This window comes from Sapajus apella, unplaced genomic scaffold (assembly GCF_009761245.1).
Source record: "Sapajus apella isolate SASKATOON/1434 unplaced genomic scaffold, GSC_monkey_1.0 scaffold17, whole genome shotgun sequence".
Taxonomy (NCBI): Eukaryota; Metazoa; Chordata; class Mammalia; order Primates; family Cebidae; genus Sapajus; species Sapajus apella.
This window is the reverse complement of record NW_022436957.1, coordinates 27,899,351-27,918,756: the sequence shown is the minus strand read 5'-3', so window position 1 is coordinate 27,918,756 and position 19,406 is coordinate 27,899,351. Positions and strand designations below refer to the sequence as shown.

At 32.4% G+C, this 19,406-nt stretch overlaps 1 protein-coding gene across 11 annotated transcripts in view; it reads left to right on the top strand.

The window, feature by feature from the left end:
- The window catches only part of DMD (dystrophin), a 2,282,798-nt gene that overhangs the window by 984,003 nt on the left and 1,279,389 nt on the right, over positions 1–19,406 (top strand). For 10 of the 11 annotated variants that reach the window (XM_032285804.1, XM_032285805.1, XM_032285797.1 and 7 more), the window contains 4 exons: positions 2,220–2,399; positions 2,704–2,832; positions 4,415–4,585; positions 18,734–18,856. In XM_032285804.1, coding sequence (XP_032141695.1) covers positions 2,220–2,399; positions 2,704–2,832; positions 4,415–4,585; positions 18,734–18,856 — 603 coding nt within the window. The remainder of the gene's footprint in view (positions 1–2,219; positions 2,400–2,703; positions 2,833–4,414; positions 4,586–18,733; positions 18,857–19,406) is intronic. The other variant, XM_032285802.1, reaches the window with a different exon arrangement.

The following is a 19,406-nucleotide window of genomic DNA, read 5'->3' as shown; positions in this document are numbered from 1 at the left end:
ATAAATTAAACTTCAACTTCATGAATTGTTACCTTTGTGAATAAATCAACTGCAGTGACATGCCACTAGACTGGAATATAGTAAGTAGAGAATTATCATTTGCATATATGTCCATCTCTTTCACAGACTCATACTGGAATACAAGTTTTCGATGGACAGGGACTTCTCTACCATTTTAACCACAGTACCTAGTAGCAATGGCTAACATCTATGGTTGTAAAGGTTGCTTACTATAAAAAGGTGAAGACTATTGAAAGGGGTAAAATCTAGTCTATGTGCCGTCTAAAGTCAAGCTCTAAAAGGGCTGTGTCTACACAAATGAGATACTTCTAATCTCCCAAAATATATTGAGTAGAATTACATATGATTCCACTACAGTAACTGCCATATAATAGGCACTCAATCAACACTTAAGATTGATAAATGAAGAAATTGCTTTTACAAATTGCTAAACTCATCCATGTGCAACACATAACACCTACATATGAAGAACCTCATGCATGATGACTGTTGAGTTCATTTGGCATTAAGTACCTTAATTTCAGGTATTTTTATATTGGAAAAATACAACAGAAAACAATATTTTAGAATTGACAAAACAGTAATTCTGTCTTACATAAAAATTTTCATACATTGTTACCTCATTTATTTTCCCTGTTCATTTGATGCCAAAGGCAAAACCAAAACAAAAAGTATATGAAGTGATTTTGAGTGGACCAGGACCTCATGGTGTAGCAGAAAGACAGCCACAGGACTGCTTAGGGATATTATAAAGATAGAATAGACAGGTTGAGAGCAACATTGTGAGGCCAGCCTATAGCTAATTTCTTACTCTCATACTCTAATTTATTTCTTAAGAAATTAGATATAGGCTGGCCTCACAGGGTTGCTCCTTATATGTTAATTAATTGATTATCTGTAGATGGGCTTCCTCTACTTTATTGTTATTGCTGTTTCTCAATGATTTTGTTTTGCTTTGGCTTTCTGTGATTAAGACATCAGCTCTACTCGCAAATAGCTTTTGAGCTCAAGTGCCAATCGTAGTCTCTGTATCTGTTAACCTTATTGAGAAAGGAGAAGGGGTCTGTTGAGCTTTGGCTCTGTGGATGTCCAACAGCTGGCTAACTAGGCTGGCGAGGGAAGAACCAGACACAAAGGCAGTGGAGTGCAGAGTGGCCATATTGTCGGCCATGCCATGTACCAGGAAAGGGGCTTTATGCCAGGCAGGTAGTAAACATTTCTACTAGGATCACGTTTTCCATCAATACTCCATATATTTTTTTCATGTTAAATGTGATTTTTTCATGTTTTATAGATCAAGTCTTAGGAAATAGTGATGTTCTCATAGGAGATTTTAGTCTAGGGTATATGGATATAATTAAGGTCTGTGAATGGATTGAGGGGAAAATACATCCTTATTTTTATTCACCTAAAACCAAATGCATTTTTTTCAATTATAGATGTAACAAACCCCAGTAATAGCAGTACCCATAACTTTGTCACTAATAGAAATGACAGATAATTTTATGACATGTTCCAGATGTTGTATATACTTAAAAATAACAGTTAGGCTCATCACTACATTGAAATTGTCCTAAAGACCTGCTGCTAGATCTTGTTAATTAACCTGTTAATAAATAAACATATATTACTACATCACATGTATTTTTAAAATATTTCACATATTGTATTTCAGTATAATTGTTTCATTTAAAATCCTGGATATTTTATGCCTTTAAAAACGTTATTATGAGAAAAGCTTCTTAAGCTTCAACAGATGCCAAAGAGATCCATGGCACTAGAAGGCTAAAAGTCCCTGCAGCAAATACAGTATCACTGTACTGCAGAATTTTCTAAAGGCAGTTTCTTATTTGTGGATGGGTTTTCAAATGTCTGCCTTTAGCCACTACATATGCAAATTAAGTAAATATAAGTATATTGAATTGAACAAGATGTTTATGAAATGTGTAATGAAAAATAAGACATGAATTATGCTTATGTGTATGTGTCTGTATATATGTGTGTGTGTATATATATGTTGATAGTTACCCAATAATGAAACTGCAATGTGTATGGTATGGTTTTCATGATTCATAAATACATAGTTATAGGTTTAAAACCTCATAAAATCTTAGTAACCATACAGAAAGCCGTTTCATAAGCATTAAATCTTAAGGCTACAATGTATGACTTGAAGGTCAATGCTATCCTTTTCACAGGCTACTCAGAAAGAGATTGAGAAACAGAAGGTGCACCTGAAGAGTATCACAGAGGTAGGAGAGGCCTTGAAAACAGTTTTGGGCAAGAAGGAGGCATTGGTGGAAGATAAACTCAGTCTTCTGAATAGTAACTGGATAGCTGTCACCTCCCGAGCAGAAGAGTGGTTAAATCTTTTGTTGGTAAGAGAAAAAGCTAGAAGCTTTTACAACTTTCTAAGTCACAAGGAAAAGATACATAAATGACCAATAATAATTTTGTTTGAAAATGTCTCAATTCCACATTTATGCTGGCTCTTAATTCAATATCTATAACAATATTTTAATATATTTTTTTTGTATTTCTACAATATTCTATATGAAAATATCACTTAAAACTAATCTGAATGAAACTCTTATTGTCTTTTTAGAGTTTTAGAACATAGGAAAAATTCCTTAAGACTATAATCTAACCAATAATGCCATGGTATATCTCTGTACAATTAAGGAATACCAGAAACACATGGAAACTTTTAACCAGAATGTGGACCACATCACAAAGTGGATCATTCAGGCTGATACACTTTTGGATGAATCTGAGAAAAAGAAACCCCAGCAAAAAGAAGATGTGCTTAAGGTAGCAAATAAAATATGAAAAGTCATGTTCAAATTGTACAACAGTTATTTTCAATGATCTTTGCCCCAAAAGATACTAAGGATGTCCTAATAAAAGTAAAGCAATCCTTTCTTCCTTTCTTTAGCCTTCCTTTTTTCCTTCATTCCCCCTTGGAATGGAAATTAATGATGTCAAAGAATATTGTAATCTGAAACTCTGTTCAAATCCGCCCCTCAGTTAGTTATACCCAATGTAAACTACGCTCAGAAAGAGATTCCAAGATTTATTTTGAAATCAAATTGTAAATTTCTGCTTATGTCAATGGCAGTACTAAATTCTGGGTCTAACACAAAGAACTGTCTCCTGCCACCATTCATTCAGCCCACCTGACATCCTGTCATCTGAATGTTTTGCCTATGCTATATCCAAATCTTAGTAATTAGTTCTAATGTTGGGCTTACATAAAACTGAGTTTTTTATTTTTTACTGCATGAAAGCAAACAGTGTTTTGGGTTCTTTCTTTTAGTATTGAAACTGATTTTTAGGATGCCCTGTCTTCTTTTTCAAGGGCAACAATATTTTCTTTAAAAAATGATTCTGATAAAAGGGTATGAGAGGTATAATATGTAAATGTATCTTATTGATACTACATAGTTTCTATTTGATGATCTCTCCTTTCCCACTTAAACAGGTAGAGCTGAATTTTAACAGCTCTTTTAAATAAATATTTTTTTTTATTTTGCTGAAATATTTGATAATTTTATTGATTAGTTTTTTATAATTTAAAGAAAACTCAAAAATTATGTTTCTTTCTATGCAATTCTTTTTTATGCCTCTGATATTTTCCACAGATTGCAATCTATCTTTAATGTAAAACTATAAATGCATTCCAGGCTTTCCCTAAAACACATTTATGCCATTGTCTGAAGCTTATTTTGATGTGGATCTCTATTGTGCACTTCATTGTCCCTTGACATAGAGTCAAAGATGTCATCTTATAGTGAAATTCCTTCAAGACTTTTTGAATAATAAGGCCTGAGTTATGTAACTTACAACTTCTGTGACCCGGAAGGTCAGGAAGAACATTCCTCAGTTCCTCTGTATGTGACACAGAATTCGTATCTGTTAGAAAACCACTTTTTTTCTTACAACACTCAATATAATAAACAAAGAGGAACTTGAAAGTACCAGGAAGGAATAGAAAAGTGTTCTTCAGCTACTTTCCCTCCTGAGCACATACTTAGTTTATTCCACAACTGTTAAATTCAGTAATGATATAATAAGATTAGATAGAATATATTATGATAGTTGCAATAACATAGGAAAGCATCCCTATCCTTCCTCAGACTAAGCATTTTAAATGTACATGCATCAGACTTAAGGACAGTGACCTATATTTCTGAAATCACATACATTTTCATTTTACTCCTGTTTTATGGATGTTGTAAGTTTTTTTCTCCCTTTCTATTTTCTGCATGTGCTTACTCTTACATCCCCCCCCCGTCTCTCTCTCTCACACACTCTCTCTGTTTTGCTCTCTATTTCTATCTTGACTTTCATTAATTACTAACTTCAAGTCCTATCTCTTGCTCACGGAATATAGCGTTTAAAGGCAGAACTGAATGACATACGCCCAAAGGTGGACTCTACACGTGACCAAGCAGCAAACTTGATGGCAAACCGCGGTGACCACTGCAGGAAATTAGTAGAGCCCCAAATCTCAGAGCTCAACCATCGATTTGCAGCCATTTCACACAGAATTAAGACTGGAAAGGTAGGAAGATCTACTCCAAGGTGGAAACTAGTACTAAATGATCTCTTGCGAAGGTTGCACAGTACTCTGAAAGGGGCAAGTAGACCCCACAGCAAGGTTTTCAAAAGGAAAATGAAGGCCAACATGTATTTAAGGAAATTTTACCACTGACTATAATGGGAGATAAATCAATCAATCTCTCTCTCTCTCTCTCTCTCTCTCTCATCTCTCATCTTTCTTTCTCTCTCATCTTCTTTTTCTGCAATAGATATTCTAGAACTGCATTCTACACTGCAGTTTACATATGTACTTTCAGGGATCACCTACAGAAAAATAACAAATAGCATGCTAAAGGCCAAAAAATTAAACCAAAAAGCACACAAGTCATCCATCAAAAGAAAGCACTACTGATATATTTTGCCAAAAGCACTACTGATACAATGTTGCTTGTATGTAATATAGATCAAATATCCAAAATGAGGCCTTGTGTATATTCTGCACGATCTAGGGTGTTTGTACCTCTTTACTGGTTATGCAAGTGTGTGTGTTTAACTTGCTTTTGCTAGTTGCAGATACTGTGACAAAATTTTTTAGGCTATAATGAAATGCTCAAGCCATGAAAACCAATCATTGCAAAGCTTATATATATCCTAATTTTTTGTAATTTTATATGCCTATTTATATTTATACTGTTTAAGAAGAACCAGGGAATATGGAACTTTTGCATGATAAACTTTATATTTGTGTATGATTTGATGAAGACAAAATCTTATTTAATAAGTAGTCTGCAAAAATGTATAAATATAATATTACAGAACTGCAACTCTTGGGGATGATTTGGAATGCAAGTAATTACCCAGAAATTTATATACTGTAGTTTGATAAATTTTCAATATATATGATATGCTTTCAAATATAAAAATGTACATAAAATCAATATATGTATTTAGGTATATAGATAATTGTTAGAAATATTCAGAAATGGGAAAACATTAAAGTATTTCTGAGAAAATATGATATAATATGTCAGGTAAGTGTTGATTTCTGGAAAAATAGAAGAACATATTCAAAAAATATTTTGATAGATATAAGCAACCAGGAATACCATGGTTTCACAATTACTACACTTACAATGTATCATCATGTTATGTAATAGTACATATTTAAATTAGTTTTCAAAATAAATGAAATGTGACATGACAAATTCTAAGTAGTTGTTTATGTGCATGACACACAATTACCCTTCAAAATTCACCTTCCCAAATTAAAAAGTTGTTAGTTTACCTTAATTCATCATAAGTTATTTTTGATATTTAACTAGTTCGTTCTCTTGCACTCTCTCCATACATAGAGACCTTATATAGTTGACCTTTAAAAGGCCATATTCTCTACATATAGATTGAGAGAGTGCAAGAGAACTAAGGAGTTAACTGTCACAATTATACATATTGAAGTCAGTTGTTATCACCTGCAAAAAAATCTGACAGGCTCTTAAAATTTGTCAGAGTATAGTTTTCAAAGAATTTATTGTTACTCACAAAGACAATTGTTTTACTTCTGGAGATATCAATGGCTCATGTAATAACTAAACAATCTATGGAGGTTTATTTCAGTCATTTAAAAATGCTACTCTTTCATTACTAAGATATAGACACACACATGCACATTTTAATAAATCACTAAGCTATAGAATATTTAAGAGAAAATGGGTATTATTTTGGGATAAATTGTGTTACAAGATTGTGATTCAGAGATATTAAAAAATGGGTAGAATTTACTCTCCACCACAGACGTGACAGACCTAGCCAATACAAGTTTGTGACCAAGATAAGTTTGTGAGTTTTCATTTCACATTCTGTATGAATTTGTGTGTATACTTCTGGAAATCTTGCATAAAGTGAATCATTCGATGTACTCCTTTTATTCTCCCTACCAGAGTAAGCCATAAGACATTTCAAATGAAAAAAAAATTTTTTTTGAGGTGGAGACTCTCTCTGTCGCCCTGGCTGGAGTGCAGTGGCATGACCTCGGCTCACTGCAACCTATGCCTCCAGGGATCAAGTGATTCTCCTGACTCAGCCTCCTGAGTAGTTGGGATTACAGATGGGCGCCACTACACCTTGTAATTTTTGTATTTTAGTAGAGATTGGGTTTCTCCATGTTGGCCAGGCTGATCTGGAACTCCTGACCTCAAGTGATCCGCCCGCCTCAGCCTTCCAAAGTGCTGGGATTACCGGCATGAACCACCATGCCTGGCCAAATATTTTCAGTTATATATTAATAAACGAAATAATCACATGTTTACTTTTCAAAGTATTCATTTTTCTCTAAATTAGTAAAGGTAACTGAGTGTAATAGTGACCCTATTTTAGGGCTCTGAAGAGGTAATCATGCTCCATTATCATAAGGAAACGAAAAACACAGAAATAAAGCATATCTGACACTTTGCTTATATATTCATTGCATCAGCTAATGGTATTGAGCTTCCATTGTGCTAGAGATTGTGATGAGAAGTTACAAGGGTGTAAGATACACACTTAAGAAATATATATTTACAAACAAAATGAATACTTAGTATAATCATAATATATGTTTAACACTAATTCGTCTTCATGGGGATGTTCAACTAATGGTGAGATAATCTCAGCAGAGAGAACAATAGAGTTAGAAGGTAATCTCAGCAGAGAGAACAATGGATTTAGAAGATTGAATTTTAGGCCTAACTTTTTCAGTAGTAGCCAGAACATGGGATTTTTCTGCATATCTATTTCATTGTTTATAAGATTAGGAAGTTAAAATAGATTAACAATTTTTAAAAGAAAAAGTATCCTGCCCAAAATAAAGTTATTAATTAAAATAAAATAAATAAATTGGAAAATAATAGAGTTACTAGATGGGGGAAATATCTGCTATTGTATCTTTCTCCTTCCTGTGATTGAATTCAGGAAGCATAAGTTATGCTCATAGAGCATAGTTTTAAATTTCTGGATTAGATTAGTTCACAAATCCCTTCTATTTCTAAAATTTGACTATTCAATCATCTTTTGTTGATTACAATAATGAATTTAAAACATTTAATGATTTGTGTGTGGTTGCTTTTAGAGTAGGAAAGTTTTGGAAGTGCTGAAAGATTTAAGGGTAGGCTTTGATCTCAAAATCAAGCTGCTTCTTCATAATAGGGGTTATACATACAGGATAATATTAGGTTAGAATATGACTTTTCTATGGTCCAGTCATGTCTAAGTTGCATGGAAGAGTAACTTGGAAAAAAATATATGGTGATAAAAAATAAATAAAAGTAGATTAGGATCGAACACCCGGTAGATCATAAACTCATTGTAATCACTAATTTCTCAGTATAGCCTTTTAAAAGTCAACTGTAAAGGGCCCTTGAATAGAGATAACTTATCCTGAAAATTCACTCACATCCAGATTTACCATTTGGTGAAGAATACAAAGTAAAGTACTTCCATGTCTCCATCAAGAACTGTTCATGACAACGAATTTCAAAGCCCAGAAAGTGATGAGTAAGGGGATCCTCAGTTAGATTCAGGACTTGTCTGTCCAAGTACAGCTCTCTGTAATGTTAATTTTGGCCCTCAATGAGGAGAGTATGGTGAGAGCAAAAAGTCCTTAACTTGAAGCCACAAGACCTGCTTTGAGTACTAGCTGAGCACATTACTACTTAGTGATTTTGGATATGCCCCTTTACCTCTCAGAACCTCATTTCTAGCTACAAAATTAGGGAGATGTTGCCTGTTTTATTTTAATCAAAAGATTGTAATGATGATCAAATGATGTGCTATATGTACCAACATACATTTAAAATCTATTAATTAGAGTATAACTATGAAATGGTTAAAAATAATTAACAAATAATTATTTCCATTGTTATGTATATTAGACTTGGATGGCCAGATTTGGGGTGTTGAGACGAAATCTCATGGGAAAAAAAGATGGAAGAATAGCTGATTTCTTATGGTCTCTGCTGTAATGGACTGGAGTCAGAAAATCATGTGTTTGCTGTTTTCATGGCAAGGACTAGCCTTAAAGACAATCAAGTGGATGAATTTAAGAAGTACTAGGGAGTTCAGTTTGTCCCAAATACACCCCTTAAAATGCATAAAAATACTGCCTATTCCCATTTTATTTAGGTTACCTAAGAGTAACCCAATGGCCTTGAAAATGCTTAATTTTTTCTAATTTATATGAAATCAGTGTAAGGAAATGGCAGTTTTAATGGGGAGGATCAGAAATATAACAGTGAATCAGAGATAATGTTAGAACCGTGAGTAAAATTGATAGAATCAATGAAGAAAGAGTCCTTGCCTCAACTGTCTGTGTTTTAGGACATGTGAGCATAGTGGCATGGCTGAGGGCAAGGGGATACTATCAGGAAAATAAGGTGATAAGAGACAAAAGTATAGAAAGGGGCAAGAGAAGGCAAAAATAAACTGATTACTTATTCCTGTTGCTTATGACAGTTCTACCACTCTCTATCCTTCTAGAGGCCAAGCTGGAGAAGGGGAGTCAACAATTTGGGAGTAGTGATAGTTAAGGTAGATCTAAATGAACTAATGAAGGAAGACTTGAGAAAAGGGATTAATCAGGATGAATACTCATCAACCATATAAATTATTTTCCCATAACAGTGTTTGGTACTGTGCGGGATCTATTGCTAGGTAAGATATGTTGAATTCAAGGAGCTTACTGTTTCATGGTGGAGCAAGATGTATTCATGGATACTGAATTGAGAGTAAGTGCATGGTAAGTGAATTTAGCAGTCAGTCCAGCAACACAGAGGAGGTAACAATTCAGCATAAACCTATGAGAAAGCTTAGGAGCATACAGTGTGCTTAGTGAAGAGTGAGCTCAGTTAGCTTTCAGAATAGAGTGCATGGAAGATTAAACTTAGTTGTGGGTGATAAGGCTGAAGATTATGGTTAGACACAGTGTGAAGAGGTCATGGACAGCCAGACTAATTGTTCATGCTTAATTCAGTATGTGATGAAGAGTTCTTGATGCAGGGTGTGTGTGTGTGTGTGTGTGTGTGTGTGTGTGTGTGTGTGTGTGTGTATGCATGCGCTGTTGAAACTGAATAATGACGTGAAGTTTGGGAGCTGTTGCAGTACTCTAGGTGAGATGCATTGATGACCTCAAATGAAAGGATAGCTATGGCAGTGGAAAGGAATTGTCATTCTAGAGCAGTGACCCGAAATCTTCTTATGCACTTGGATGGATTGTTAAAACCAGTGTACTGGGCCCCACACTCAGAGGTTCTGACTCACTAAGTCTGGGGTGGAGCACAAGAGTTTGCATTTCTAACATTTTGCTAGGTCAGATAGATGCTAAAGATCTAGGGACCACACTTAGAGAACTGCTGCTCTAGAGATGTTTAGAGGTAGCCTAGAGTTAAGTCATTACATATGAGGTGCCAAGAAGGTGATAAACTCAAAAGTGACTCAGAATTTAACTCTGATTGAGTAGGAAAGTCTGCACATGAATTTCAATAATAGGCCTGGTGTTTTGGCTCATGCCTATAATCCCAGCACTTTGGGAGGCCAAGGCAGGCAGATCACCTGAGGTCAGGAGTACGAGACCATGGCATGGCAAACTCCCTACCTACTAAAAATACAAACATTGGCCAGGCATGGTGGCAGGTGCCTGTAATCCCAGCTACTTGGGAGACTGAAGAGGGGAATCTATTGAACCCAGGAGACAGAGGTTGCAGTGAGCTGAGATTGTGACACTGCACTCCAAGCTGGGTGACAGAGTAAGACTCCATCTCAAAAATAATCATAATAATAATAATAATACATAAATTTCAATAATAAAAAATGCATTGTTATATTTTTATATTGTAATACTTAGTTGCAAAATAATTTTGACTAAAACTTCAGGTATGTCCTATTAATAAAGGCAATTGTTACAAAATATTAGGAAATTTTTACATAAAATTTGCTTAGTTAGATTGTATTTTTCTAGAGATTTAGATATACTTTACTGTTTTAAGGAGCTGAAATGTTAAATTATTTATTCTGAAATTGATGCTAACCAGAAAAAAGTGAAATTATTTTCTGACTTTGATTCTTTACTAAGACTTATATGCTATGGGATATATGTACCATATGTTCTTTAATTTCCATATGGGCCTTGAAAATTGCTACTAAAATTCATGTAGCAGTTTCTATATATATGTATTACAACTGTCATATGAAATTTAGACAATCGAGCATCAAATACTTAAATATTCATAGATTGCTGTAATAATTATAAATTATCAATTTTTTTTTTTATTTCCAATCAGTGTCAGAAGATATAAAAGTAATCATTCTTTGGATAAAAGACTCTCACGAGTTTATAGGAGGCTATGAGAGATCCAGTGACATTCCCATGTAATGTAGAATATATCAAGAAAAAAAAAACACATGATTGGGCCTAATCTATCTTAAGATACAGTTCTATATGTGGAAAATAATTAAAGAGTGATTTAATTATTTTGGCTCTCCTAAACATCAGTGGGAAATAAATGATGCATTTTATACATGTGATCTAGAAGGTCAAATGAAGATTTATTGGTTTTAAAAATTTTAATTAAAGTTTACTTTTCTGTAGTCAGATTTATTAATGCAAATATATTGACATTTCCCCATCCACAGTCTCTTTCTGATCATGTTATAACTTCATACCTTCTCTGATGGAAAATAATATAGTTTGTTGATTGGCACAGTTATTCCTGCTATATATAAATATTCTTCTTTTAATTTTTGTAGGTACATTGTAGGTATATAAATATTCATTTTTAGTACCATTTTCTCCAAAAAAATAAACAGCTGAAAACTTAGGTGAAGATTTGTAAATATTGCATAATTGGTAGAGCATTAAGTATGTAATATTTACAGCTAATATCTTCACATAATAGTAACAAATTAATACTCAAATTGTACAATATCTGCTAATTTTAATTTATTAAAATGAATAAGAAATGAACCTAACAACAGAATTTTTGTGCTAGCCTATTTTTCCACATGTGTAATTGGTTATCCCTATAACAAGATTAATTCCATTGAAACTTTGCTAATAAATCCCTTTGATAATTGCATAAAATATTTTTAAAGTAGATGTGTAATTGAGTTTGGTGAGCAGTGTCATTTGATAAAACTATTTGAGTCTTGTTAGCATTACATTTGAAATAATTAAAGCTATTTGGTGAATCTTGATTATTCTCTTTTGTTAAAGGAAAGTTAGTCCCATGATCAGTATCGGTAGATGGAAAGCAATTTTGCACTGGACTAGAGACTTTTAGATATTTATAGGAGGTTATGAGAGAGTCAGTGAGTTGCCCAAGTTCTCATAGTTAGGTAGGCTGGTTAGAAAATATTAGATCTCAGTCCATTGCTTTGTCCACTTCAATATGCTGACTCAGCATAGTTTATTGCCTCTATGTCATCAAATATTTATTGTTGATCTACTGTGTGTTAGTATAAATGTATCAAATTTTACTTCAAACACAGTGATTTAATTACTCGTTTTGTTAAAAATTAGAACAAAAGGTGGAATGGAGTAAGAAATGGGAGAAGGAAGGGGAAATGGAAGAAATAAAAAAGGAAAACAAAAACCTAAATGAATTTTTAAAAAGTTTAAAATACAAAATTACTTAAAGGGTTATGTTTTTGCTTTTATTTCCTTCATATATTTGAGTTAATTTCTTCCCCTTTTAATTCATTTGCTACTCCAAAAACTCATGTAATTATGAAATAGAGAAATATTCTAAGTTAAACTTTATAAAATGTAGGCAGTAGGCAGCAGATTCTTGACCCATCAATATACTTTGTATCCAATTTTAAAATGTGTAAGTATGAAAGTAACTTCATCAATTCAAAATCAGTTGAAATCTGGGTAATATCCTCTAATTAGCCTCACAAATTAGTCACATTTTCACATTTTTATCAAAGCATTAAAGGTAAACTAGTATCAAAAGAATGCAACCAATGAAATGTCACTATTTGGAATCCATTTATTTAATTTTAAAAATAGTATTTCTTATATTTTCTTGTAGTTTGCCCTAATAACTTTAAAATAATAGAATAAATTTATAAATCATATTTTAAATAATATTTGTTCTAGTATACATGTAGTATCTTTCCAGTACTCTTACTTGTTTTTATCAGTTCTTTTCCTCTACAGATAGAGTGATGTGAAATAACTCTTCATATCATATCAGTAGTCTGTCTTTTCTGTATTATAGGGTGTTTCTTGTCTTTGAAATTTTTCATTTTGGTTTCCATGAATTATTCTTATTTTTCTATACCAATATTGTAATGATAAATAAATTTTAAAAGCTGCAGAATAAAAAAAGGAGACTGATTGATTTGAAGCAATTTTAAACCAATCTGTAGCACTTGGATTACTTATTTTCAATTTAGATTTCAGTGTGATTTGAATATCGTGGTAATTTATCATGATTACTAAGATTCCATAGTCTAGATTAACAAATGTTTACTTGCTGTCTGTGTAAACACAGTCATTATTATGCTAGTGTTTCTATGCATGCCAAAGTAATATTTAACCTAGGAAAGCTTCCATTTTAAAACTAATAAAGTGTATCTGAGTAATTTTGAATGCTTTCAATTTACAATGAATCAGTTTGTAATTGATCTTGCTTTTCTTCAGTCTGTTGTTCTTTGTTAACTTGTTATAAAAGTCAGCTTTAATGCCAAAACTTCAACAAAGCCTTAAATTTCGGTTCGGTAATCCTTAAATAATCCAACAAAGCACAATTAATAGTTGTTAAGCAATTTGAAACATTAAAAAAATCAAGGAAAACAAAGTGTTGTCTTTCTCAGTTTCTCTGTCTCTTCTTTATGTGTCCATTTATCCATTTATTAAAATTCCCTGTGTTCTAATTTATATGTATTTTGTATGACTGCACAGTCATGCTAAAGCTCTTAAAATGAAAAGGTAAGTAAAAACTTAAAGTGTCTGAAACCTCTGCTTGGTATATACTTTCTCCTACAATATTATAACTTTTGTTTGATTATTTTCTATATATCTAAAACCTATCTTGTGTGCACTGTCTAACATTGTGTGATTTAATTGTGATTCTAGTTCTTTTGTGATCTTCTATTTTCTTTAAAGTCAATACAAGTAATTTACCCAATAATTACGATGATTTATCAGTTATTGCTTTCAACTGCTTTAGACAATATATCATAATTCTGAATTAAAAAGCAAGCATGATATACTTTGTGTTTTAAAATTTGGTGAGTCAAGAATGAGCTACTAAATTATAGACACATTCTTTTTATATATTTCCTTTATAAAGTTGCATAAGAATTCCAAGTTACAAAGACAGTGAAGACCAAGGAATGACGCGTAAAATTTTATTTGGGTGGGAAAGTGTTTTCTATTTTGGAGCTGGCATAACTTAATGGTGAACTAGTGAGGTCTTAAGAAAATCAATGAATTTTTTTCAACTCTCTCTGTCCAAAGACCATTAATCATATTGATGTCAAATGGCTGGTGCTATCCTGCCAATAACCCAGCTAAAATAATTGGTTTGATAACTTATTTTGGTTATAAAATTTGTCACTGGTTAATTACATTAATATATAGGTAGTTCTAAAACTACTGATAAATGTAATAAGCACCTTTTCTGTATAAAATAAAAGGCAATGTTTTCAGTGGAAAACACAGACTAGTATAAGACATATTCCCAACTTTAAGGACTGAAAATTTATTTAGAGAGACAAAGCATATATCCCTGAGAGCCAAATAATATTATATTGAAGTCTCTAAGAAATTAGTGCAATACAACCTAAGATACACATAAACAAAAGGTCAATCCTACTCCCATAGGTTTTCCTATACCCTGAGGACTGCCTGAAAATTTCACTCAGAAAACATAATGCGAGACAATAAGACTGACATTGTAAGAATAATCCAAATTCAACAAAAGTTATTAAACAAAACCTCACTATTTTATTAAAAGTAATAATGAGCTATTGGTTCTTTACAATATTATGATTATAATAGTTAATATAGACCTATACTACCTAATAAAGTGGTCATGAACCACATGTAACCACTGAGCTTTAGGAATGTGACTACTCCAAGTTAAGATGTATAAATAAGTGTAAAATATGTGTGGGTTTTGAAGACAGTATGAAAAAGTGAATGTAAAATATTTCATTCATATTTTTATATTGATTATGAGTTTATATGATAATATTTTGGACAGCTCAGTGTAATGAAATCATTAAGATTAATTTTATCTGTTTTATTTTTTACTATGGCAGGTAGAATATTTAAAATCATATATATGGCTTGTATTATATTTCTATTTGGCTGCACAACTATAAAATTCTACTTGAATTTAGAGATGAGAACTTTCTGTAAGGTTATAAAATTTTAAGAAAACGTCCATGTGAAAAGGATCTTGTTTCTAAAATGTGACTGAATACATCATCATCTAGCCTCTGCTTATGAACATGTAGTATCACTTTAAAATCAGTGTTTTTAATAAATTATAATCCTGATCAGATGTTTTTATATAAACCTAAAAGTTTAGGCTCCAAAAAATTTCTGCCCACTGACTCTAGTTATTTACTTTGAAACTATCCAAAATAAATACACTCAAATGCTTAATCTTCATAATTTTTTAACGAAATGCAGAGTAGTCTTTTATTGGAAAATCTAGACCCTACACATTGAACTGAAGAAGTACAATTTTCCATTATCTTGTCTGAATAATTAGTTACTCATTTTTTGGTTGTGTCTGCTAAAACTCTTTTTACATCTTCCCCCTTCTTTGTGTTTACCTGGTGGTATCACGTTGCTTAGCATTTGAGCAGCAGTTAACATACATGCTCATATAATGCTATCCAGTCAGATCTTTTGAAACTTCTACATGGAAATTGTGTTATTTAAAATTTCATGTCATTAAAAAAAAACTCCTTGAAATGTCTATTTTGCCTCTCAATTATTAGTCATTTGTTCACTGATTTTTTCAGGAATTGTGTGCTTAAGAATATGTACTATGTGCCAGGAATGACTCTAGGTTGAACATGAGAAGCTCATCTCCATGAGATGTGTAGGGAACATATCCCACTGACGTATGCCTTTTGTGTCTCCAAATAATTCCTGTTTTAAAAAGAAACTGCACGCAGCAAACTAAATGCAAGGCTGTGAAACCACTTTCTACATTGCAGCAGATTAATTAATCATTAGTTTTGTTCTTTAGAATTATGTAACTTTACCAAACTGGAATCTAAAATCCTCCACATTCACCATTACAGTTTTATGATTTTGTCAAATCCTTTGGTAAAATAAACACTAATTATATCAATAAGCATTTATTTTATCCTTTAAACCCATAGATTTCACAGGAGGAGAGGCTTGAACTGAGCCAATGGGTGAGTAGGATTTTGAGAGAAGACAAATAAGATCCAAGATTTATAGAGGATGTATTTATATTAGATGAATGCATCAAATTTTGAGATAAAATAATAGTAGCCAACATTTATGAAGCTTTTCTTGTATACCAGATACCGTTCTAATATATTTGATCCTAGTAACAGCCCTGTGAGTTAGAAATTCATCTTATCTCCATGTTACAAATAAAGAACCTGAGGCTTAATGAGGATAAATAACTTGTCTAAGCTCCCTCAGCTAGTAAATAGTAGAGCCCAGATTCAGTCCATCCATTCTCATTCAGAAGTTTATGTTCTTCACCAGAAGATGAAAAGCATTCTAAGGGTCGTGAGGGAGGCATAACAGAAGATCACCAAATGGCCTACAAAAACAAAAAAAAAAAAAAAAAAAAAAAAAAAAAAAAAAAGGTCTATATTAGAAACACCTAAATAAGTCTGGAAAGTCTTTGGGGCAAGACTAGGGGAAGCCTTCACTGCTATGCTGGAGTTTGGACTTTATTCTATTTTTACCCAGTAGATGTAGAAGTTTCCTCAGAAAATAAATAGCGTAATCAAAGAAAGGTTTTTGAAACATACTAAGCTGATCATTGTGCACAGGCTGCAACTGGTTTGGCTGAAGGAGATTTTACATCTGTTCAAAGCTTATTGCTTTAGTTTTGTGTGAGGACCATGAAAGATGGAGTCTCTGGGAATACAAAGCAAGTGGATCATAGCAAGTCAATTGAAACTTACTTGATATTTATTATATTCGAGTGAAATGTTCAAGAGTAACATGACTTACATTTTACGCCTGAATAACTGAGAGAAATGGTCTTCTATTAACAGAACTAGGGAAGTTATTGTTGTAAGTAGTTTGGGGGAAAAATAATGAACTCCATTCTACACTTGTCAAACTTGAAGTGAAAATTCAGCTGGCTGTTGGAGAATCTTGGTGGGAATTCAAAAGTGAGATAACAGCTTAGGGTGAAGATTTGGAAGATATAAAAATCATTACATTTACAGAAAAAATTATATCTTAAATTCATAGAAGTTAAATTTATGGAGAGATGGGCTAGAAAAGCAGCAGTTGGAATAAAACAGGTAAATCTGACTTCAAATAGACCTATGTTCTTCTGATATCCAAGTAAGCAATTTATTTTAAACAGTGTTTATCATTATATATTCGCAAACTCACATAGAACACAGTTGCTCTCATTAAATATTAGCAAATGTGAACAACCATTTGATAACATCAAATATCACCAAATTGTTATTGGATAGTTATGATTCTAAAGGATGTTAATCTTTTTACTTTTACCATCATCTAAGTAATGTATGTTTTAAAGTACAGTAGTTGCTAATCCAGAAATTGAAACATTCTTTAAGCACGTTTATAGCAGTACCAAACTATGCTGGTTCAAGTAACTCTTAAAATATTTCAAATGGCAAATGAGCACTAGGATTTAAAAACTGGTACCATAATAGGTCTTAAATTTATCTCATAAATCCTTTCAGGGGTGTGTAGAAGTACCTAGAAGATATGTGGTTATTCCTGTTGCTTATGAGCATCATGTCCTCATGAATAGCTTTTGATTATTCACTTCTTCAATAGTAACAGATTACTTTTAGATATTTAGTTTTGCCTTTACACTTATCCGTATTGTCCCCCAGAAGTTGCCAACTAATAAAAATTCAGCCTCTGCCTGGGAATGTGACTGGGGAAAGTACATTCATCAAGTGGGGACCAAACTTGATGAATGTAATCATCCTGGCATATGACACTGGGGGGATTATTCCTGAATTGGTTTTACAAAAGTAAAAAGTTTTAGCTCTGAAGGGAAATCAGATTTCTGTATGTCATTTATGGGTTTGCAAAAGCTATCACATATTAAATATTTTCTAGTGTTTAATGGAAAGAAATACAGAATAAAGATCGAGAGAGTATCCATGTATTTTATTAACAGAATTTTAATCTAATAACTAAATATTGCTTACTTTTTTTGAATACATATTTGATTTTCCATGTCTTTTCACTTATTACTCCTTTTCAGGGGTTTTGTTTAGAAAATCAAGGGATTTAAATTTTGGCTGGTCATTATCAATTCAAAAGTAAAAAAACTTTGATGTTTCTAACGTTGAAAAGCATAGATTCTTTATGTGAAATATATTTGGGTTCATTCATTTGAATTTATTTGCACCAACAAAAAAAAGTGTTCCTAAGGCAAGCTAATGGCATAGTTCGTCTTAGAAGAGAGCATGCTTATCAATTTTGCTATGCTAAAAATGTCATTTAAAAACATATGAGCAGATTGCCATGTAGTTTTTCTAAGGATAAGATGACAATTCTACATTTCTATCTGACGTTACTGTTATTTGATGAACGAGACAATTTCTGATAAGACATATTTACCCAAATGTATTTATGTCAGAATATTTAAATACAATCAAATTTGACTTTTGAATATTAAAATTTAGCCCATTCGAATGTATATGTAAATTGACTGTTGTTGATATCACCACATGACGAATTGTACTATCTTGCATGTATGTTCAGCTCTGGTGATGTTAAATGTTTCTTCTTATTTGCATCCTCAGGTACTTTTCCAGTTGTATTTCAAAATCTTTCATAAAACATAATATGGCAACATAATGCATGTGATTAGTTTGGCAGCAGGAGGTTGAATAAATGTATTTCTTTTGGTTTATGTTTCTAATAAAAAGTAATTTTGATTTAAATTAGCACTATCTTTTTTTTTAGGCCTCCATTCCTTTGAAGGAATTGGAGCAGTTTAACTCAGATATACAAAAATTGCTTGAACCACTGGAGGCTGAAATTCAGCAGGGGGTGAATCTGAAAGAGGAAGACTTCAATAAAGATATGGTAAATTGGTTGTGATAAAAGTGTGAATGAACTAGGAATGAAAATAAGTATTTGGAAGGAGATTAGATAACTCAAGTCTCCAACTGAATTTTCAGAACACATCTTACACATTTTATGATTCTAATGATTTTTATAAATGCATAGTATTCTTGTTGACCTTTTACTACGAATGCCGAATTACTATGGTATGATAATATAGGAGCACTTATAGTTTCTAATAGCCTGGCAGTTTTCTTTTGACCTGTCCTACTTTTGAACTTGTCAAGGGCAAAATGTAATTGGAAAAAAGAGTCAAATCATAAAATGAACTAAAAATTTAATAAAATACTCAACTATCATAGATAACTGACATTTTGTATCAGCAATGTTTTTGGTAGTATAACATCTCAATGAAGGGGCAATAATGCATAATATGAACATTATTTATTACAATTTCCCACAAAGTTGTTTTACCAAATGATTGATTAGTTAGTACATTTTATGTCTAAAATGTGTATAAATTCATGCTGCTTATTTCATGGGAGAAAAGAAATATGACCATGTGGGCTAT